A 24,667-nucleotide genomic window follows, 5' to 3' on the forward strand; every position below is an offset into this window, starting at 1 on the left:
ACACTCAGGCTACATTTAATATTCGCTACTGAAGCAGGATCCAACCTCCCTCCACCTGTGTCATCAGACATGGCAGCCTCCAGAATGACAGGTAATCCGACACTGCAGAAGAAAACGGCTTTGCAGCAGACGGCAGCCACGCTACTTGAGGGGTTGTAAGGGGGATGGATGTGTGCGTGCGTGCGTGTGTGTGAGTGTGTGTGTGTGAGAGAGAGAGAGAGAGAGAGCATGTGCACGTGTACAAAAGGAAGAGAGATCTGTTTCTTTCCTTCTCTTCTCATCATGTAGTAGGTTCTGGCAAACCTACAGTCGTGAATAATTCACTCTGGATTAAAGGTACTGTGTACACCCAAGGGACATTATACTATATATATATATATAGATATATAGATATATCACTACATACTGTATATGCCTATATACATACTGTATACACAGACACACACATTATTCTTATACCTTTTGTGGTTGATGTAACTCAGTAGGAAGAGCGTGGCATGAGCACTTGCTGTGGTCGGGGGTTTGACTCCTACATACCCCACATATTTAAAATGTATGCCTCCAGGTTGACTTGGATCAAAACATTCACCAAATGTCATATTTTGCTATATATTATAAGTGTACAGACTGCTGGAGAACCTACAATATATAGAATTTGAATGTGCAAACTCAGGTCAATTTTAAATAATCGTTCCTTTCCCCCTCTGGCTAAAGGTGTTTGAAATGAATGCATCATCCTCTCTACTCCCTCTAGACCGTGAGTCATGTTTACCTTCAGAGGAACAGAGAGAGAGAGCTGGAAGGCCAAGAGACAGATGTATAGTGTGGAAAAAAAAGAAAAAGGGAGAGTGATGAGGTGGGTGTAGGAAGAGTGGGAGCTAAGAGCAAAAAGGAAAATCAATGGAAACGGGGAGACGGTGACGGCCAGTCAATAGCCTTGACTGGATTTTGAGCCAAAACGGACAAGACGTGACAGTCACTTTCCTTGTCATTAAATATCATGGAGATATAACCTGTCAAGACGTGACTATCAATCAACCGCAAGAAAGGCTTTCGCTTAATTTATTCGTCCGCCTCTCCTCATGACCTTGTGCTGGGGGAGGCCAGACGTGGAAAAGACAAAAAACGCAATGTGAAGGTTGGAGCGCGGCGGCCGATGCCCTTTGGTGTAAAATGTGATAGTCTGTGTGCCTCCAGGCTGTGGGGGCCGGACAGAAGCGCCTGCAGGAGCATGTGAAACACAATCATTCCTCGTCAGCTCCAGGTCACTCGGCATCAGCAACTTTTACAGCCGCGGAACACAAAAATAGGCTTTTGTTATCGACCTCTGTAATCAGTGTTTAAAAAAAAAAAAACGCACCACCACAGTGTAGCTCTTCTGGCTTTTGTCTTCCATTTTTGTTGCGTGAACAAGAGGATAAAATAGGCACAAAGGAACAAAGAAACCCTCGAAAAGCGCTTGGACCGTATTTGCGACTTGCCGCTTGTGCCGCGGACACAAACAAACGTGGCTGAGCACACATCCCGAGGGTGTTGATACCAGAAAAGCTGCGATGACATCAATGACTGGAGGCCGTCCGAGCCGCTGGCCCGCAGCCACGCAGCTAAGAGCTCCAAGTTCAGGAGCTCCACCCATCCTCCTGTTGCCTGGAGGAGCTGCAGCGGGAACGGCCTCAGCCCGACGGGGCCGACAGGCTGCTGGCTCACCCAACCAGAACATTGCACTGATTGACCAGAAACGTACATAGACATAACAGTCGTACATGAAACTGACAGAGGGGGGAGAGAGAGAGAGAGAGAGAGTGGGGAGTAAAAGTAAAATGTTGGATTGACTTAACACGAGTGGGAAGCAATAAACCTCCCCACCACACAGCCTAATGACTACAGCATGCAGACTCTCTCTCTCTCTTTCTCTCTCTCTCTTCCTCTCTCTCTATCTGTCTTTCTCTTCCACCCACCCTCTCTCTCTCTCTCTCTGTCTCTCCGCTCAGACCTTGAGAAAAATCTAATTTCTTCTCATACTCGTCCAAAAGAGAGGACAGCGTTTCCATTTCATGTAAGTAATGGAGAACACATTGTAATTCAGTTAGCGCTGTTTTGAAATCAATCCAACCTTTAGAGAAGTCAAAATGTTAATGTCTGCGTAATGGCAAAGACAACAGTATTATGCAAATGCAGAATAAATAGCTACTGTGGATAATGAATAGGGATGACCTTTCTCTGACTCTCCACTTTTCAACTGTGAAATTAATTGAGTGGTTCGTCCAAACTCCATGGCAAGGACAATGATATTTGATGCTAGCCATTACACCTGTCGGGCAGCGTTAGCCGTGCGCAGACTGGGAAAGACAAAAAGCAATAACACTTTCAAAAAAGGAGGGGTGCAGCGGACAACCGGGGGGGGAAATAAACTAGTTCAAAGGGTTATGCACCGACTCTCAGTCTACTTTGTAGGTGTGTTTGGTTTCTGACCCCCAGGTGTCCAGGGCCGTAAAACACAGCTCTTGCCCTCAGTCAGACATGAAAGAGAGAAAAGGCCCCGCAGGCCCCGGCTGTAAAACAGGGCCAAACTTCAGGTAGGAACGACACAGCAGGTCTTTAACACAGGTGGGACTTTGGCTTCGAGGAGCTTTCATCCTCTCTGTTAGAAATCATACTTCATCATGTTCCATGTATGAATAACTTTATATTTACTGTTTTTTTTTAACCTCTGTGTGGTTTATTTCCAACAGAGAGTGAATATTGATTGTAGATGTGCCAGGAATGGCCAGCAGTCTACATTTCATACTCCATGCCATCAATGGCATAAAGTTGCAGCGATAAGTATGCTACTCCAGTGTATTCCATGTAGTGCAATTGTAAATGAGTGATATGCAACTTGCGTTTTTCATCACATGATATCCAATTCCCCTAAGGTTTCCAATAGTGCTAGGTAATAATTCAATATCATTTACTGTCTTTCAACAGAATCATATTGTGAAGAAATGATGATATTGAGATATCATGACACAATTAAATTGTCTAAAAAAGAGTTTTATCAGAGCTCATATTACAATTCAATGCAATTAACATCAATCTGATTACTGAAGATGTGATTTTGCATGTTAGCAGATATTATTGTACATTGATACATACCTAATTAAGGATTACCATGATATTAAATTGTTCTCCTACCGTGTTCTCCACTCATCTTCCGTTCTTTTTCTGTTCTGCTGTTTACATCCATACTGACTTGTCATCCAGCTGAACAGAGTTGCTTGTATGTTGCTGTATGTTGAACAGCAGTTCGTTTTGGAGGCACGTGGCCTGCTATCATCACCATGCATTTCCCCACACAGCTGAACACACATGTGACAGTCCTTCATTGATCACACATGCGATGCAGATCAAACGCCCCAAGGACCCACTGTGTAACCATTTGAATGGTTAGATATTTAAATCCATTGATCGTGGATTGATTTTATTTATGTTGGGTATTTCTTATGCATGCAGAAGTGTTCTGGTTGGCCTGCAGCTGTGTCAGAGGTTTAAGGAGATGACAGAGAGCCATTAGCCATCTGGAAGGTGTGCAGCAGACACAAGAAACATAGATCTTACTGGACTCACTGCACTGTAGATGCATGTGTCTCTTATAATCTCTCTCTCTCTCTCTCTCTCTCTCTTTTTATTGATTCTACTTTTATCCTAAACTGCTCCCTGATGCTTCAGCTAAATTATTCCCTCATGGCAGAGCAAGCAGGGAGGAGACTGTCAAAGCGAGAGAGACAGTTTTTCTGAGTTTGAAGTAACAGCTAGCAGCACATACTTTGCATATGTGAAAATAGATGCAACTCTTTTGTATTCTTACTTTAATGCTGTTTGGCACTAGCTGAGTTCACTCAAAAGCCGGATCAGACCATTGATGTAGGCAAAGGCGACACAGCAGAACCCGTGATGAGTGCGCACAGGGTTAAGGATCAGAGACACAGTGTGTCACATTAATCTCCTTCCCCCTGGGGAACTTGACACCAGCAGAACACCACAGGTAAGAGAGGAAATTCAGTCTGCAGTTGTCAGCACAGGGCTTGATGGGAACTCTCTGATTACATCAGACCTCTCTTTCTCTTTCTCTTTCTCTCTCTTTCCCAGCCTTTCACTACTCTTGAAATATCAACCTAGAACCTTTTTCTTATTATTGATTATCTGATTTTGGGTTTCAAAACAGACATCAAAGATCACCAGATGCGAGTCAACCCAGAAAAGCAACAACATATTCTTTCATCATGGTCTGTGGTATTTGAGCAAGACGTTGAATGACTTACATTGTCATCTTAAACTGAACTGTACTATGAAATGTAATTACTTCTGTAGCAGCATTTGCCTGTTAGCCTATGACGGAGATGCATAATAACCACTTCCTAAGCAACCCCACAGCCCATCTACGTCTTCACCAGCCACAACTGCATATTTATAGTACTTTGGTCATTAGGAACAAAACCATTTCCATATTGTCTGTATTTTGATTGTTTACATGCTTCAATAAACCACAAAAATAGAAGAAACAAAGGGCTATGTTGTTTCTTCTTTCAGCTCTTGTCTACAACTACGATACATGCTCCTGCCATCAGCCAATTGAATGCTGTCATCGCAAAGTGCGCTCGAGGGCTTCTTGCTTGTGGATAAGGGAATGTTGTTCTCATAATAGACCTTGCTTCATGTGGCTCTCAGCCATCTTTCCTTCATTATACCATGGGCCTAAAAACCCCAAAGCCAACATGACCACAAACCGAGCATGTGGGTCCCCTGTGCTCAGTGCGCTGTCTCATCCAAATAGGTCCAGCTAGGCGCTGTGTGGTGTGATGTCATGGGGCAATTTTCATTACCAAGCCTCTCCGTAATCATGTGAAATCTATCTATGTTCGGATAGAGATGAGCAATTAACAATTATAAATTAACACTGTTCCCTGCAGCCAACAGATACAGTAAAGGAGCAGCTGAATGTGAATGTTGCTCTGTTTGCACAGACAGACAGCAAGGACTTATAATTAAGAAGAGTTAATCTCCAAAAAAGTAATCAGATGGTCTGATATGACAGACAAGTTGTGTAAAAATGAGGGTGCAGAAAAAATCCCTTTCTCTTGGACTGTGTCCATTGTGATATCACTGTGGTGCTTTGGGCCCCCAGAGATGGGCTGTTATACACTGTTAAAGACCCATCATTATGGGCTGCAGAGCCATCCACTACAAAATCAAAAGCACATTCAATGAGTCCATAGAGCTCTGTAGGCATGGCTAACATTCCCAGTGAATCACAGCAGTGGGACACACACAGCCAGTGTCCCGCTGTGGGCTGGTTTAAAGGTGGCCTTCCTGGCTGCCCCAACTGTGTTTGTTTTGAGTTTTGCGGCTACAATAATGTCACTTTGTTGGGTGTTTAAGGGGAATTCCTGGGATATTTTAAAATGCCTATGTTTAAGCTACTAACTGCAGTATTTTTGGCTTACAAGGTGATTGAGTTTGACTGCCACCATTGAACTTTACCGCATTCCCATAGCACAGCTGCGTTGGTGTACATAGTAAATATGTTGCATGAGACCTTGCTCTCACAACAAATCAGAACTTTTGCCACACAAAAAAGCAACTCCAGCTCAATGCTTACCTTAGTTGCTAAGTGAGGCAGATGCTAAATAAAGCAGACAGCAAGATCCAGCCACATTGTGTAGTTTCCATGCATAGACAAATAAAGTGGGTTGGATTTTTAACTAAAGCATATCTTAACGGTTCCTTAATGATGCTTAAATTCCACTGAGGCTCTGCCAGCGGCGCAGGGTGAATCCAAGGGAAAATAACGAGCTTCATAGATCCACTAAGCATATCTTCAGCCATTTTCCCATGATGCTTTGAAAGTTGGCTAGAGAGATATGATATGTACTTATGTACTTATATGAATGTCACAGCATATGATTCCAGAGATACATTATATACAGATAATGCTTGTAATTTGTACTGTCAGGCAAATGGTACAGCCTCTGAAATAAATGGAACGGTTTGGTTTTGGCTTAACAGTGAGGACAATGAAAGTCAAATAAAGATCAATATGAAACACAACAGCCATCATATTAATCTTGTGATATGTCAACAGAGCTACAATTATTCTCCTCAGGCACGGAGAGGTAAAAAGTGCAGTATGAGAACCCCAGTGCACAGTCCACTTTATCAAATCTCCTTGTGAATCTCTGGATATTTATATTAAACCCTTCCAATCCCCAAATAAACTCCAAGGCTGAGGAAGGAGAATCCTCGTCAACTCATCACAAACTTATACTAATTCGAGTTATAATTCCATATCTTACAGGAGCGATTTCAATGACACTGCACTTGAGATTTGGAGAAAAAAAAAATCATTTGAAACCATCACTACAGCCACCATATACAAGTACTTGTCATGGAGCTAATCACATTCCACTCCCAGAGTTCTTGAGCTGTTTTTCAAATGTCAACATCTCTGGTGAGAACAGATCTGAGAATGTGACTTTGTCAGCTGGAGGTAACTGAATGATTTATCTGTCCCGGGTCCCTGAACAGATCAAAATCATCCTCCGCCACGTTCTCATTTTTCTCCTGCTGACAATCAGGCCTTGAGAGGCATGGCTCGTGTGATAAGTTAGACATGATTTATTTGCCTGAGTCTGCATCACAAAGAGGAGAGGATTTCAAAATCTACACACAAATTTCACAGCTCATGGTTCCCCAATTTAGATTATACATAAAATGACCTTCTCCGTCGAGCATCAATCTCCAAACACTCACTCTCAGCCTTCACGATATCCGTCCTAAATAACGCCCTGCCTACAAGTAGTGCTTAATTTGTGCCGGATCCTGCCGGAACAGGATCCGGCACCTCACGGTTTTGGACTACCTGCATTCCGGTACCTATTTGCGTGGACCCGGCACCTGGTGGCATGAAATGTTTTTGTTTTTTTGTCTGCCATGTAATACTCCCAATAGTTGACTCTTCTTTCCTTTCCCCTCCCTTCCAAAAACCTGTCTCATTTCCATATGAAGACAGGTGTTTACCATATTAGAAAGTAACAACAAGCGCATAGTAATCACTTCACACATGAGTGAGTCAGAGTGTGTTATGGTAAACTTCTGACAGCATCATGGCTAAAAGTTTAATTTGCTGTCCATATGTCCGCTGTGTGGACTATTTTGGAAAATTAGACAAGGTAAGCATGATTTTTTTTGTTTGTAAATGTGTTCGCATATTCTGTAATCTATTAGGTCTCTGCTGGGACAATCAAAATGCATATTTGCATAGATGACAGCGAGTGCGGACCTGTAAGTCCCACAGTTAAATATGCAGGCAATTGCTCATGTTATGTTGCGTGTCCAGAAATAATTGGTAATAACATGAGAATTGGTTGACATGAAGGGCTGTAAGCCCCACATCACTGTGGGCATTTCAAAACCAGCGTGGTCCAGCTGAGTGTCGCATTTAGGCCGACTTCTAGCTGCACCACAACACGTTTTATTGCATTATTCGCTGACATTGTTTCCTACATTCAAAATCAATATCCTATGAAAGTATTTGTATTGAATATTGATGCGTCACTACTCGAACCAGAATTTCTCTGGTAAATGGTTGAAGCCATTGCAGTTTCCTTTATGTATGATTAGGATGTCTCATAGTAGCCTATGTGGGCATTTTTATGTTGTGCACAGTGTATCTTTAGTCTACTACTTGAAGGGCAGGTTTGTAAAAATGAGCATTATGTAGCCTATGCAATAATCAAATATTGTTATAGGTCAGCAGTAGTCGGAGCTCTAAGGTCATATAGTCGGTCATTTAGTAATGTTTAGGCTGTTAGGTCTACAGTAAGCTATATGGCTGTACTGAGCACCACCGTGCCTCCAATGCACTTGTTGTCTTGATATGTTCCGGAACCTTTTCCCTCCACACCGACTCGCGGGAACACCGACCACTTGGTGTTCCGGGACCTCGTCATTTACAAATTAAGCACTGGGTACAAGCAGTCCAGTTATCCCTCAAATCAGAAATCCAATATACCTTGAGATGGAATAGATAGGACGGTGCAGGTCAGCTCTCATCCCGCCAGAACGAATATGCAAATTGGCTACGCCTGCTTTGAATTCCGAGCAGTAATCCTAGTCCGTGGAGAAAATCAAATCCCACAGTATCTTCAAACAACCTATTTCCTTGCCTGATGCAAGTTTATACGATGACATTGGTGCGGTGGTGTGAATGTGTTTCTTGAGGACAAAGTGTTGTGCTATCTTACAGAAGGATATCAGTCATTGTGAGGCGAGGATTAGGCAGCCTTAGTGCAGCAAACAACACGGCAGATAGGAAGAATTTTCTCCCTCTACATCACAGTGGATAGATGACAGGGTGTTTAAAGCTTGATCTCCCCTCAGCCACCTATACTAATACCTTCTGGATAGCAACACTTGGTAGAAGTATTATGTATTATGGTCTCTCTCTCTCTCTCTCTCTCTCTCTCACTCTCTCCAACTCAACTATTGGCCTTGCAGGAGTGACAAGGGGGATGCTGTCAGCCTCTTCTCAGGCTGAAACTGACCTCAACATTTCATCCATTAAAGCTGAAATGGGTCTGAAAATCGATGCTCGCTTTACATTGTCTTGCACCAGGAGGATGGGGCAGCAAGGGGAGCCGGGAGGAGCGAGGAGGAGCGGAGCGCCGCCTCGGATGCTCTGGATGGAATGTCGAATCCCTGTCGGTATGGATTTAGTCATTTCCTGAGGCGCGCTCTGTTACTCAACACCCCCTGCAGCTTGCGGGGCTGCGGCGGGTGTAACAGACACTGTGATGTCTATGCGATAATCTATTTGCCCCCCGCAGGAGGTAACACTCGGGTCAACGTCGCTTGTCCGCCCCGAGGATCCCTCTCTCTCTCTCTCTCTTTCTGCCTTTGCTTCGGTTATCAAACAGCTAGGAGTGGCGGGACGGGGCAGAGGGCAGGGGCTCCGTCTCAGTGCCCCCCCCCCACACCCTGCCCCGTTAACAAAGGAATCCGCCCCAAAACATCACCCAGCACAGCGCTGCACCCATGATGTCAGAAGGCATCACCCGTCAGCCGCAGAACATCAGATAACACAGTGATAGGAAGGCAAAACAAAAGGGCATACAGTAATAGCATCGGTGCTGAAAGAGAAGTGTAAAGCAAGCAAGCTTTCAGACTGTTATCTTGCTCTCATGTCTGTGCGGTGATGATGTAATTGCATTTTATTTTATCTATTGCAAAACAAAATCTAATCTTTATATTGCGGTTATCACAAGCCAGCAGCTAAATGATGAAGCTAAAAAAAAACAAAAAAAAACGTATCTGTGGGCTGCTGACTGTCTGCATCTGACTGTAGTATTCCCTGCTGTCCTCTTTTGACTTACTCTTCTATTTACCCCCCAACCCACACACACACGCACACACACACACACACACCTCAGCCCCGACTGGCTCAGTGTACTGCTGCACCTCCCGCCTTCCTGCCTGAGCTCTTGTCATCCATCTTTTCAAGTGCTGGACTGTACAGTCACTTTGGCAGCGCTGCTTTTAGGTGCTGCTCGCCCTACTTGGTTCGAGCCACTGACAGGCAAGCAAATAGACCAAATTGGATGGTTGCAGCTTCCCCCGCCAGCAGAGACGACCCTAATAGTTCACTTCAGATCTGACTGCTCAGCCCTCTCTCCTCCTCCTCTATCTCTCTTTCTGTCACACACACACACACACACTCACACACAAAATACACATCCTCTTGTTTCCAAGCTCTCAGTCCCAGTCTCTCTCTCCTTGTTTTCATATCATGCCTTCCACCTGTTTCCCTTCTCTCTCAATAACTAACTGTCAGTCTATGGGATTGCGGCAGCAAGTGCTCAGACACAAAATGCACTGTGTCTCTCTGTGCGAGTGCAGGTGTGCAAAAGGTTACAATAGCAGAAATCGGTTTTGCAATCAGTCATAATCATCCTGGGGACCATCCATAATTTATGTCAAGGATGAAGAATGAGCCCAACGCGGCTCTGAATTTGACATTTCCAGAGAGCTGTGTGGGAGAAAGCTGTAGGAGACTGTGTCTGTGCGCTCCATTTCAACAGACACGAGTGGCTCATCACTCATCTCCAAAAAAAATAAGGAATGTTATTCATTACGATCTCCTTCCACCCCAGAGATAAAGACATTTGTTAATTAGTTTCAGGCATCAAACATGCAGTATTTGGTCTCTAAGATCACAGATGCTCGACTCCAGCAGGAAGCTCTCAGCACTCAGTTAGTGACTGACTACTTTATTCATTAGACTCAGGAACTTTCCCTGAGACTGAGATTGGCTCGCTCTCAGGTGAAGACAAATAACATGACCGCTAAAGGTTTTAATTAAACCGGGAGGAAAAAAAGTAGATGGACACGACTCAAAAAAATCTCACTTGATTCCATTCTCCTAGCTAAATGAGTAAATATTACATAGAATCATACATAGAATTAATAACATTTCTTTGCTTCCAGGCGTTTTTCAGCTGCTTTGGAGATAAAGTAAAGAAATATTGCCTTTTCTCAGTATCCTGTAACTCATCCTCCCAGCACTCTTCCTCTCTTTATCTGAGCTTCCTCAGAGAGAGAGAGACTTCCTTCCAACCAGCAGGAGGGAGCGAGCGGGACTGTGAGGAGCAGACTTGTGTGGTCGGCTGACACAACATCATGCCAAGCCCAAAAGTGACAGACACACCTGTCATGGCATCAGCATGGCAACCCCCTCAACTCTCTCTCTACCCCGTGACTCAGAGAGCATTCTCCAATTTCCATCTGTCCAGAGAGTGAGAATGACTGAGGAGAAGGATAGTCGGTGCATCATGACAAGCCTGACTCATTTATAGTGGCCATTAACCATGTGCTATTTCAGCGGTGTGGGCGTCTCTTCAGCCTCGGCGCTAACCACTCGCTGAAGGATAAAAAAATGATCTATTAAGTTTTGTAAAGGGAATTTAACTTAAACAGCCTTTCCTGAGCCGTATTGCCAGAAGTATCTTGAGGATCTACTTCATCTGTAACCATTCATAATTGCTTCCTTAGTTAAAGCTCTCCTTAAAGGACCTGAATCCTGACATACTTTTGAAAATGCATCGCTAGTACTTTTGGATTCAGCAGAGAATATACCAAACTTAATTCCCCTATAAATGGAAAAGATACCAGATTTCTATCCAAGCTTTCAAAACTATGTATCATTTCCTTCAGTAAAGAATGAAGCATACAGGATACTCTGAATTAAATACATTGCTACATGGTGCTTTTGTATCTTGTTTCTAAAGTACTAGCCAAGCCAACTGTGTTTTTATAGAAAAGTGAAGGGCAGTAGTTACAGTTGCTGCTTGCATCTGTCTTTTCACAATGTGGCTGTTATTCTGCCAGTCTCCGATCCACTTTGAGAATGAAATGGGCGCAAAGCAGGAACCAGCATGTGTTAGCAATAAAAAATGTCATGAACAAAATAGACATATACCTTCTCTGGAGGTAATCTGTACCATATGCTGCTAGTTCAGCTCAGGGTTGAGCAACTCTAAACAGCTCACATGGAGTTGAATACTGAGGAGATGTGCACCGTTCACCTGTTTAAGCACAGAGTCTGACAGAAGCTGTTTGGTACTGAGTATATATAGCACTATATATGTAGGCCTAATGTGAAAATGTTCATTTTCAGCTTGTCAAAGCTGCTTCACTCAAGCATAGTCTTGTTCTTGTTCTCTGGGTCTCTCTCTCTCTCTCATTGTCTTCCTCTCACATACACACAGCAGCCCGCCCACTCCACGCTACAAACTGCAACTACAGATTGGAGTTCGATCTGGAGGAGATCTGTCATGGTTCAGACACACGTGTCTGTCTGCAGTGTGCTGGGCCGAGGCGGGCGGGAGGCGGGAGCGGCTTCCCGGCGAGGCCTTGCATGTCTGGGCTGACAGAACTATTAGACCCCTGCCAGACATGTAGGACAGGACAAGGTCGCTTCAACTCAGCACTTACTCTCAATCACAACAGCGGCAGAATGTAGACTCATTATATCTGCGCTGAGCAAGGAAGGCCAGAGTGAAGCAGAGAGAGGAGAGAATGAGGGAGTGAGATAGAGAGAGAGTGAGAAAGGGCAGCAGAAGTGAGACAGAAAGGCAAGAAGAGAGAATAAGAAAAGAGAGACACAGAGAGAGAGAGAGAGAAAGAGAGAGCAGGTAGAAAACATCCATATATTCACAAAAAATACTCCATCTAAATTCTTCGGGTCAGGGGCTTTGATTGAGGCAACTGCAGCATGGGGCAAAGAAAGAGGCAGGCAGGCATAGTCACATTTACTCACACATACATGCATATACACACACACACACACACACACACATACAGTCCGAAGGTCACTGCTCCCATGGGAGGTAATGGGATACCGGTCAAACGGAACAGAATCAGTATTCAATCAGCAGATCCATTGCCTTCTACAAAGTGGCTGAGCTCCAGTATTTGCCTTTCTCTTTTTCACTCTGTGCATGGGAGAAATGTCACAAACTGCATGACAAAATTTGGCAGTTTAATGTTTCCTTGCTCACATGTAAACATACATACATTGTAGGGAAATGATTTAAAGGAAAAATCCACTCTATAGCACTTTAACATTGTTAAAAAACAGCAATGGGCAATGTACATTCTTATTCCCATGAATAACTGGGTAAACACAGGCAACATGACGTCACCTCCAGATATTCGCAGTGCAGCTACAATGGAGTTTGAAAGCAGAAAAATCTTCAGCTATCTAAAACATCAACGGTAAACATCAGGGTTTGTTGTCAGTTTCTCTGAATCCAAGAGCAAGGGCTTCTTTCTAGACTCACCATTTTGCAATATACAGGGAGAAATCCATCATAGAAGATAGAAGATACCAATTTCTCCACCAACAGTAGCCTCAATAGCCCATAATGCAATGCAGCTGCAATATGTTGTGTTTAGGGGCGCAGCTCACTTTTTCTCAAGTGGAAAAACTTGTTCTTTTGATCACTGTCACTGTTGCTCAAGTTTCCACCTACAAGTACTGAATGCATTCTGTTTGTCGAAAGGCATTCTGCAAAATGTTGGAAATCACTAACTTGAGTAGAAATAGACGAGGCAGGTTGAGGAAACTGGGTACCCCAAAAAAGTTAATTACAACACTTCATCACAAAATAACTCTGGAATACCTGGAATGCACTGAACATCACAGATTGATGATATAAAACAGCATAAGAGTATCTCCTTATTCCAAAAAGTTAGAGTCTACGCTTGATTTTGGCATAGTTTTAATCCACCAAGCAGCATGTATTTCAATAAAATTTAATTAACTGCTTCACATTTTTCCACCAAACACTGCAGGAGGCTGTAGTGATCAGTGCAAAACCAGCGGATATATCCATATATTCAAGAATAATTATGTCCTCTGGGGAAAGTATATGTTTATTCCAGGTTCACGCTGGCATGTCAGAAGCAGAAAGTGTTTATTTCTATCACATGAACTACGTCTGCTCCGTGTTTATACAGCTGACGCTGATGTATTTCTCATGTGCAGGGGAAACGCGCTGAAAGTGGTTTACAGAGGACTGAAATAACAAAAGTTGAATTCCCCACTATCACCTCAGAAATCCATGACACGTTTGGACCCCTATGGCTTACTGTAGTATAGCTAAGGATTAGTGAAGCCCGAGCACAGTCGAATGTAGGCGGCTCAGAGGCTAGGGAGCAAATTTTCTCCTTCAGCTTGACTAATGCACTGTAAAAGGTTCAGGATACCCGAGGATGCAGTGAAAAACATGATTAATGATCCCAAACCCGATTCCACTTTAAATCATTTTCGGCGGTGTCAATCAGCGATACTATGAAGATTAAAAGCCGACAGGTCAGTTGGACGAGAGAAGTCTCTATCCCAAAGAAATCATGGGAGCTGTCCTCAGATTGGACTCAAGTGGGTGTTCTGGGGAGATAAGAGCTCCTCTTCACACTGATTCACTGATGGACTGACCTTGCTGGTGCTGCACTGGTACTTGTTCTGGGCCAACCATGTCCTCCGGACCTGCCAATGTTTTCTGCTGAGGATTACCACACACATCCAGCCGAGCCGAGCTGCCAGGCATGGGGACTCGAGTCAGACTCCAGTCACAGTTTTAATTGTTTGAAAGTTGACTTGATGCATGAAGAGGCTTGACTTGGGTTCTGGTGACTTGGGACTTGACTTTGACTTGTACTTTGATGGCTCGATGGCTTGGTTTCTTAAGTCTTGACAAAAGATCTTGTGTTTGTGTAAATTACTTTGATTGAAAGTGATGAGATTTGTTCCAGCAGACGACTGAATTTAAATTCTGTTTTCTGAATTTGTATGGAATGATTGAATTTATTGAAGTTGGAACTGATTATAGAAATCAAACTCATGATGCTCTCACCAAGGTTTTATCCTATTAAACCATATTGCACTGAAAAATCTTAGATATTTAGTTTTCTTTAAGATATTAAATTGCTAATGGACTCTGGATTTGTTCTGACTTGATGTTCTACATTTAGATTTGGGACTTGACTTGAGACTTGTGCGTCAAGACTTGAGACTGACTTGGGACTTGGTCACACCTCTGCTGCTCAAGCTGCCAATAGAGGAGCAAGGAACCAATCAGGTTCCGCTGGCAGGTTCTCTGACAGTCATCTTGCCGTTTGTCATTTAGGAAACAACAGGTGAGATGATGTAGGCCTAACTGACTTAAACTATGGCTTGTAATGGGTTCGCATGATACTGCTCATCACTGGCATTCGCCATGGCAAGAGATAGCTTTGTGGATTAGCTGGCTAATCTGGAAACCTGTTCTGTTCATGTTGGTTTTGGGCCAGCATTTATCTGATGTAAACTGGTGTGTGTGTGTGTGTGTGTGTTATGTAAATTTCTTGGAATTTTGTTCATAGGTCACCAATCATGAATGCAGGAGAATCTTGACATGTCCTAACACATCAACTTTCTCACACATTGCATTTCTAATGGGGAGAGAATGATTTCTTTGAATTTAATGCAGCGCTGAGCTCACATCAAAGGGGAGATAGTTAGGAGCTTGTTTACCAGTATATCTCCTTTACAATTTCCAGCCAGAGCACTTGTCATATAAATGGGATCATTCTCCCCCTATACAACAATAGGAAGTCAGAGCTGGGAAAATGACTGTGTGGCAGATACCAATACTTCATCTCGCTAATCCACTTGTTGGTACTTGTTTGCTTTGAGACTTCTTCCTGCTATATTAAGAAGTAGACATCGCTTGTCTGGGTCTCATCTGTCACCCACAGCTTCTCTTATGGATTTTCCTGTTTTGATCCTTGCCATCTGCGCCTCTTCTTTCTCTCTCTCTGTATTTCTTTGAAAGTCGACACCATGAACAATTCATTCTTAGCCACAACTTCACAGGTTTTGGCTCCATAGTGCAGAATAATTGCTGGATTATTCTGGCCCAGTGTCTGTATAGTGGCATTTATCTCTCTTTTATGTCTTGTCTACCTATACTGTATTATCTGAAGAGCTAACAGAGACCATTAAGGAAGAGTGGGCTTCCCACATATATATTATATATATATATATATATACGTATATATATATATATATATGTGGGAAGTCTTTATTGTCATATATTTATTGAATGTCCCCCTTTATAGGAAAACACATTCTACAACATAATACATATGTCCTCCTCCAGTTAATGTCATCTAGATATAAACCACTGGAGCTTTAGCACTGTCAGTAAATGGGAAACTAAACACAGTGCCCAGAGTGATTTTAAAGCAATAAGTGCACAGCTTCTGCTTTGAAATTGCCAGCGCTATAATGAAATAAATCTCATTCGGATGTAAAAAGGTCAAGCACAGAAATTTCACATAATCATTCTCCACTTCAGCATCTCCATGTTTTGTCTGTTGCCAGAATGGCGCCGTGGTTTTTAGCCTTGAAGAGACTGGTTTGTGTTTAGAAATATTGATTAAACTACCCAAGATTATTTTTCTTTGATGGTTAAGAATAGGACTTTGGGACTTGACCCGACTCAACATGGAATCACCATTGACGGCGTCTGTTGAACGCCGGGGTACTGATCCTTATTTTGTGTCTGTTTACTGTGCACAGTGACTGCAGTCACGCTCTCTCACATGGAGGCTGACTGACACCGAGTGCAACAGAGCTTAATGCCAGTCTGCCAGCTGCATGCGTCAACACACACAGCAGTGGATGACACAGTGCAACTTTGAAGCGGTTTGCAGAATCCTCTGAGGCGCAGGAATAAAGGGGCGGCTAAAGAAGAAAAAGAAAGACACCCAATCCATTGTAGGGGCTGCCGGCTGGCTAAAGGATTAACTGTTTTCTATCACCTTTCTCCTCTTAATCAATTGAAGTAAACTTGGCTGGAGCTCTCCCTCCCCGTACCAGACTCCATGTCACATCAGCATTCCCCGTTCCCTTCCAAGTTCGCAATTAAAACCAGATCTGCTCCAGAGCCACGTGTGACTGTGTGTGTGTGTGTGTGTTTCTGAGTGTGTGTTTGCATGTTATTCCTATGCGTGCTGGTGTGTAAGTGTTTCACCACCACAGATGTAGTGTATCTCCCTCCCAGACACAGTGGGGACTGGTCTCTACTGGTACAGAGTGGCACCACTGCAGACCCCCAGAGCCGTTCCTGTCTGCCTGCCTGTTTTCCCCACCACACACGTGCGCCAGGCACCGACCTCGCACAGCCACGCTGGCTATTGGATAAGGAACAAAGACCTGTGAATAGAGCGGGACCTGCACTGCTTCACAGCTGCAGACCCCCTCCCTGTAATGGCACAACGCTGCAGTAGAACAGTAACATGCCATTGTTTTGTCTGCAGCTGTGAGAAAGTGATGATACTTTTGAATGCCCAACTAACAGCACACACATCATACTCTCAACAAGTGTCCTATACTGTGGTGTATTAGGTTTCCAACGACAACTTCATCAGTGATTCTTTCCAACCTGGCCTGCCTGCGTCCCAGAAATTGAGGTCTCAATAAAATGTCTGCTGAGAAAAGTGTCAACCACACTAAAAGCATATTTTTGGTTTTAGTGTGGCCTTAAAGGAAAAATCCACCCTCAGACACCTACACTGTTACATATCGTCAACCTGTGATGCTCAATGCCTTCCAGGAGTTATTTTGTGATGAAGTGTTGTAATTTACTTTTTTGGTATACCCAATTTCCTTCAAACTGCCTCATCTACTTCTACTTCAGTTAGTGATTTCCTACATTTCCCAGAATTCCTTTCGATAAGCCCCAGAGAAGGGGGTTCTCTGTGCTGTTTACATGTATGGAGAGCAGTAGTGATAGTGATAGCATAGTAAATTTTTCAGTCAAGAGAAAGTAAGAGTAGAGAGAGAACAGTGGTGTGCCGTACCTGGTTGTTCAAATTGCCAAAAAGACGTCAAAGAGGGCGTTATATTTCATATGCTATCTGCAAAGAGGCAAGCTATGGCTGCATTGCATTATGGATGGACTATTGAGGCTACTGTCTGTGGGGAAATTGCCTCTGCCTCCCTCTGCCTATCTCTGTCTGATGGGTTTCTTTCTATGATTGTCAAACATCAGTGCAAAATGGTGAGTCTAGAAAGAAGCCGTTGCTCTTCTATTCTGCGGGGCTGACACCAAAACCTGACGTTTACCGTTTTCTCCTATTAAACTCCATTGGAGCTGCGCTGTAAACAGCTTGCTGTATTGTCACATCGTCCACATTTGGCCAGTTATCCACAGGAATCAGAAAAATACATCACCAAACAACAAAATTGGCCCAGAAATGCAGAATACAATAGCTGTTTTTAACAGTATATAGTGTTTTAGAGTGGATTTTTCCTTGAAAGCCTTCCAAAACATCTCTACATCTGCCCAGGCTTGAAACCAAGACAACTCACACGTAAAGTATGATTAGAAACTCGTCTTCAGGGTGGTACATGTCCCTGAGCACCGGGTATCCTGTTCCACTATACGTTTTCTGCGACACGTCCATAAGGAAATCAAAGCCAGCGCTGTGTGGTCGCTGTGTTCTTGGGTTTACTGGGAGCTGTAGGAACTATTCCACCATATAGGGCAGTTTCCTGTTCTGACAGGATACCACAGCCAAAGAAGGGAAACCCAACACCCACCTGTGAAGAGCACTGAGTCAGACGTGTGTGTGTGTGTGTGTGTGTGTGTGTGTGTGTGTGTGTGTGTGTGCATGCGTGTGCGTGTGTGTTTGTGTTTGTGTATGTGTGTGGGAGGGCTGCCATATGCTAGATGTGCCAATGCGGAACTGCAAGCTGCAGTAGGTGAGAAGAGATATTCTTCTCACCTATAGCGTTGGGTAATAATATGGATCCTGTGTTGAAGCCTGCGACATCAATTCCTGAAACAGCCAAGAACAAAGAGAGCTGTTTTTGTATTTGCTTGTTTGTTTGTATCCAATGATTGTTACAAAGAAGAATGTTAAACAAACAAATACATACATCATACTTACATACAGACATACCGATACATTACATTACATATAGATTTCCACTGCAGAGCCTCTTGGTCTTGTCTGCATGATATTCTATTATTTTAAGGATTAGCCTCCCAAACTCCCAGAAAATTATAAAATCACTGAGGTTCCTGAGGGAAGCTATATGGTAAAGTGTAAAAAAAAACAAAGAAAACACTCAGAGAAGTCATTACCTTATTGAGAGTATGAGAGGATAAAAAAAAGGAAAATAGCTCTGGCTGACAGAGATTCAATAAAGATATGCACAGAGGCCTCTTCACAATGCCGGGTCACCACCACCGTTAGCATAATATGGAAAAATCACCTCAATTACTCCCACTTGGCAGAGAGAGAGAATGGATGGCGCGATATGAAGGTTCATTTTGGCAGGCGGCAGCTCGGTTATAAGGTCAACCCGCGCTCCAGTCGGCCGGCTGGTGGGTTTTACTGGGGAGACGACGAATGATGTCGCCGTGTCGGCCTTATCTGTCACTGCAGCCATTGGGCATCCTGAGGTTTCAAGGTTTCATATCAGGAAATCTTCCCAATATGGAATTCATTATACTAACTCAACCAGCCATCCTGCGACCCCCATACAGACACACACACACACACACACACACACACACACTCCCCACTATCACTCCTCCTATTTCCACTGTCTGTAAACCTGCTACTGCTTACCATGCTATTTATCCCAATACCCAAGTATTACCTAAACAAATCTCTACACTTTATACTCTATGCCACATTCCAGCTGCAGGCATTACATCTATATTCTATATGCTCATGTTTTCTTGCATGCCATCCTATCCGCTGGCCCAATGCACCACAGACACTCGCCACACTACTACACACTCGACAGCTGGACCCATACTGTGTGGCAAGTTGCCTGAATGCACAGAGCGATTGCATGTCGATATATAGCCATATATGTACTCATATTGTATGTATAGCCTACTGTGAAGACGTGTTTTGCATTGTCCTTGCATTGTATGTGAGCGGCCCTGTTGTTCATGCACTATGTGTCAGTATCTACTGTGTTACTATATAATTTATTCACATGTCGATGCACCAATGGCTGCAAATTTATTGTGCCCAGACATTAAGGATTGTTTACTGTCTCAAGTCAATAGGTGAAGTGTTTCTGAGTCTGAGTCTGATCATGCCTGTGCAATAAGTCCATACTGTACTGACAATCATGTACTGTGGTGGACGTGCTCACTGTGAGAAGAACTTCAATAAAAAAGGTGAGAGGTAATTTTCATTGCTATTTAGCCTCTCTCATAGGAGCGTTTTTCTCTTGACCCTGGGAGCTGGCATAGCAAAGCCCTTGCCTCTGAAGTGTTCTTCTTATGGCCGGCTCCTGTTAGAGATACGGTCACAGCGTCTCTCCAACTTTCTCTCTCCGTCTGCCTGTCTCTGTTTCTCTCTTTCTTTCTCTCTCTCTCTCTCTCTATAACTCAGTTTTATTCACATCACTCTGCATAATGCATGATAGCACATAGGTCCCCCGAGGCCTTTCATTACGTAAACCTGTTGCAATTGGAGCCACAGCAGCACTTTTACAGCATCCATCAAAAGAGGGGCAAGTATGTACTGTCTTAAGGTGGTTCATGAAAATGTATTGCTGGTTAAGCAAAGGTGAAGTCTCAATACAATAACGCCAACTTGATAAACTGATTCCAGAAACTGGGAGAAGTAAAGCAAATGTGAAAATAATTGGAGAAGTATTATGTGCACTACAGTCTGCAAATGTACAGAGGAATGAAAGAATTCCCTTCATCTATGGGTGAAAAGTTTAATACTAATCTCTGCAGGGCATCAGAATAGGAAACTGGCTGTGAGTAGCCCTTTCACTAAAACCCTCACAGGTAAGGCATTAAGACAGCCTGGGGATATTAGGTCCTGCTCCAGCATTTTGCACATTAACAAAGCAGTCACATATAAGGAGGATTCCCAAGGATATCCTCTATAATACAACAGAGAGGTAAACCTAGAGGAGGGGCAGGTTGGCTTTACAAACACCACGCTCTCCAACCCTGAACTCATCACCACTCTGCAGTCTCTGCAGCGCTCCTGCGCTCTGAGGAGGCTCAGGGTAAGCATCATTTCTACTACAAAAATGATCTGTCAGTGGTGTCTGTTACTCAGTTATAGGCCTACTAATCAGTTACTCAGCAATTACAGACATTGAGAAACGGCAGTAGTTTTCCTTCTGTATGTCAGAGGACTGTCTGCAAGTGTGACTTGTTATAAATCACTACAGCATCAAATGTGTCATTTCTGATGTTTGTGAAACTTGTTTGAATCATGATAAGCCTGTCTTTATATGGATCTATGGCCGTTTGGGGTAAATCCAATGAAGAAGCACTTTCCTTTTTATTCTGATATAAATATCTGTCGTAAGATGAGAGAGGGTGGAACTTGGAAGGGAAAATGGTGTATAATACATGGAAATGTGTAAATAACACATTAACGTGTTTATTTGGAAACTAACATGGCAGGGTAACAAGTGCAGAAAGACCCTGTTTCACTGACTTACAGTCATTAACAACTCACCGCCTGCATTCTTCCCACAGATGAGGTGCTGGCAGGGCTGCAGAGACCCCCAGATCTCTGAATCACTGTTGACGGCCTGCTCCAGAGACTCCACAGTGAACTTGGGAATCCCGTTATCTTTCTCCACCAGCGCACTGCGCAGCACCCGCGCGTACACCTCGCGGAAGAGGCTCTCCATGCACGCGGACAGGTAGATGGCCGCGTGCTCGTGGATCCGGACCGCGACCCTGCTGTCCACCATCCACCTGAAGAACTTCCCCACGTTGAAGGTGAGTCCGCAGCGCACCGACTTGCCGCGGCTGAACTTATCCTCCGTGCTCATGTTGTACAGGGACAAGGCACTGAGGGCCGCGGTGATGCAGTTCACCGACACGGTCCACGACAGCACAATCTTTATGGCACTTTGGATCTCATATTTGGTGCATTTGGCGTAGCGCAAACTCAGCCGCTGCGCCTCCTTGGCGACCCTGACCAGGGCCCGGCTGACCAGCACCGACAGCCGGAGCAGGACGTCCTGCGGCGGGGTCGGCAGGCTCATCTCGTCGCCCCTGCTCAGTGCGCTCGCCACTTCCCCGAGGCTCCACGGCACATCCTCTAGCTCGGGTAGTTTAGCGCACTGCCCGGTGCACTCCAGGATCTCGGCGTCTTCGACCAGGACGGTGTTGACAGTGTCCAGGCTGTTGTGTCGACTGTGCATCGAGTCGGTTAAATGCCAGTAATTCCCCCCATGTGCCTCTGAGCAGCACAGCGACGCACTGGAAGACCTGAAGGAGTCGGCGGCTCCACCATAACCCGAGTCTAGCGTCAAATCCTCCAGGGTCCTCGCTACTGACTTGCTACTCCTTGCCATAACTGCACTTCATACTGTAAAAGAGGGCTTGGAATAAGTGGGATAAAAGGCAATGGAGTCTGGATACGCGCGCGCCTTGGTGCGAGGTCTGGTAACAAATGTCGCTTATTTCCACCGCCTATTTAGGAAAAGTCAGTCAAATGCTGAAGTGTAAACTTAGAGTAGTATCTCTCCACACAGTGCATCAACAGTCACTGTGTGTTTTACCAGTTCGGTCTCTGACAGATGGGGGCGGGGCCGGGGAGAACCGAGAACGGCTGTCAGCCAATGGACTCTCGGGATGAAGCAGCAAAGAGTTTTAATTGGACCGCTTCACAGGCTCAATAGAAAGCCATTGATGTGGATGTAGCCCTAATTGTTAAATATTAAGGCTTATTGATAAAGAGCAAAGAATAGCGTGTAAATAGTGAGCACGCTTTTTTTCTTGTCTAAAAATTTCAGAAGGATTTATTCAAAGCTTTGAAATACCACATTGCAGAAACCTTATCATATCGTATCTAATTACCAAATATAAAATGTAAAAGATAGAAACTAGGATAGATAATAATGCACATAGTAGCAGCAATATTTACATAACCCATGTTTGGAGGACAATTCCTCAGGAGCATCGGGCTTTTTAGATATTTTCTGAGGGCCCATGTCTGATCGTAACATGACTCAAGTGCATTAATAATAGATTGCATGCATAATGTATCCTTCTCTGTTCCTTCGGCGAGGAGCTCATTGAAAAGATCTGAATTACTTTCAAGGTCATTTGCTGGGATCACTCACAGGGTCTAACCTGCCCCAGCCTACTTGGTTATTTCTCTGAAACAGATGCTCCGGCTCTGTGTAGCCTGCCACAACGAATGCCATTGCACCTTTGCAATATTTATCTACAAGTGTACTCTACTTAAAGCCAATGAGGGTTCAGCCTGCAAATGAGTAAGTACAGTAAGGTGGGCGAAGATAGAGACAGCTGGGTTGGTTAGTGTGGGGTCATTCTTTAATGTTAAATAACATTGAGGTTTAACTTAAATGTGGTATTAATGGTACAACAAGAGTGCAGATATATTACTGACAGCACCTTACCAGTTCAGTGCAAGTTAATAACTGTACAATTTCCACGTCCAGTGTAAATTGAGTCGCGGGATTGAACCGTCTAAACTGTTGGTAAAACAATAAAAAATGGACTGCATTCATTTTTACTGGTCTGTGGGGCTGAGGTTGAGTTGACATCTGAGATGCAGTGAGGCTGGATCTACAGCTGACAGCAGCTTGGATTTCTTCCTGGAGCAACAGTGAACCCTGGTGTGCTGTAGTCAAACTTCAGTTCATTACACATTCAAACCAATGCTTCATGTCAGTGCAAATAGATTAAACTGCAATTGACACTGGAATTAAATGAATAAATAATATGACATAGACTGGAATATGATGTAGTAGGGTATGTACATATGACATGTACTGTATATGATGGTATGTTAAGCCCTTTGAGACATGCTTGATAAAGGACAATATAAATAAACATGACTGACCTTTGTTTTCATGGTATTCCACACTAACAGTCCATATAAAATATCAGTTGTAAGTGATAGAAGAACAGAGAATATATATTTTTACATTTTTATTGATGTAAAATAGCTGACAGCTATGGACTATTGAGACTGTCTGTCCCACATTGGAGATCCGTCCATGCACACATATGTGGTACAAGCATGTGTAGCCTACTTGTCGTCCCCAGTTGCTCAAGACACACAGTTCCACATACTGAAAGAGGAAGAGGACATATGAGAGGAGGAGGAGAAAAAATGGACAGTATGGGGTGTGTGAAAGAGAGAGAGGTTTCTCCAAAACAGACTCACACAGACCTCAAATGTAGGTTCTCCCTCTGCTTTGAATGCAGAGTATTGGCTTCATGATGAACACGCGACAGAGAAATATAAAGAAGTCAAAAACACACACGACAAACCCTGCTGGACCTGTGAGCTATAGATTACACTCAACCGAGGTGAGAGGGGACTCACATAGACTTTGAAGTGGCGGGGGGAAGAGTAACTGTATCCGTAATGATTGTTGCAATTAGGCAGATGGTCAGTGGTAACATGGCTGACCTGGACAGGGTGGGACAGGACTAACACTAAGGAACCCTGATCTCCTCCTGGTGTCATCAGAGTTGCCCTGGGAGAAAGGAGAGGACAGGGAAAGGAAGAGAAAAAGCAATGAATAAACTGGAAGTGCTGAGACAGAGCTCTTACATTTAGAAGTGGAGACAAAACGATGTAATTGGAGAAAGCGTCGTCTGGTTTAGATTGGGCTTCATAGCAGTGGTGCCCACTTTCTGCAGGGTCAGGCTTATAGCTGCCAGGTCAGCTATACCACACTGGCAGCCGTCATATACTGTATGTGGGTAAGGATGTGTGTATGTGCACATGCTGACATGTGTGTGAGTGTGTGAGACAGCAGTGAGTGTGTGTGAGAGAGATATTACCTCAATGGCTTTCTGTGGTGTTACACAAGAGAGACAAACAGGGTGAGCTGTGATGGTAAGTTTCTGAAACTCAAACCACATAAGAACCTCGCGCACACACACACACACGTACATACACAAGCACACACACACACACACACACACACACACAAACACACGGCATAGATAGGTGTAACACAGTATAGTATAGAAACATGAAATATTCCAACATTCAAAAAAAGGCAGTGATGTTGTCACTAACATATAGT

At 43.8% G+C, this 24,667-nt stretch overlaps 1 protein-coding gene across 1 annotated transcript in view; it reads right to left on the reverse strand.

Moving 5' to 3' along the window:
* Nucleotides 1-21,985, reverse strand: part of btbd11b (BTB (POZ) domain containing 11b) — a 69,213-nt gene extending 47,228 nt beyond the window's left edge. Inside the window, 1 exon segment of the mRNA XM_071523692.1 lies at nucleotides 21,100-21,985. Coding sequence (XP_071379793.1) covers nucleotides 21,100-21,949 — 850 coding nt within the window. The 5' untranslated portion in view covers nucleotides 21,950-21,985.
* Nucleotides 21,986-24,667: the final 2,682 nt, after the last annotated feature.

The sequence above is a fragment of the Centroberyx affinis genome, unplaced genomic scaffold (genome assembly GCF_046629955.1).
Source record: "Centroberyx affinis isolate AG114_WGS23_722 - 3 ecotype Tasmania unplaced genomic scaffold, CSIRO-AGI_Caff_v1 ptg001106l_1, whole genome shotgun sequence".
Taxonomy (NCBI): domain Eukaryota; kingdom Metazoa; phylum Chordata; class Actinopteri; order Beryciformes; family Berycidae; genus Centroberyx; species Centroberyx affinis.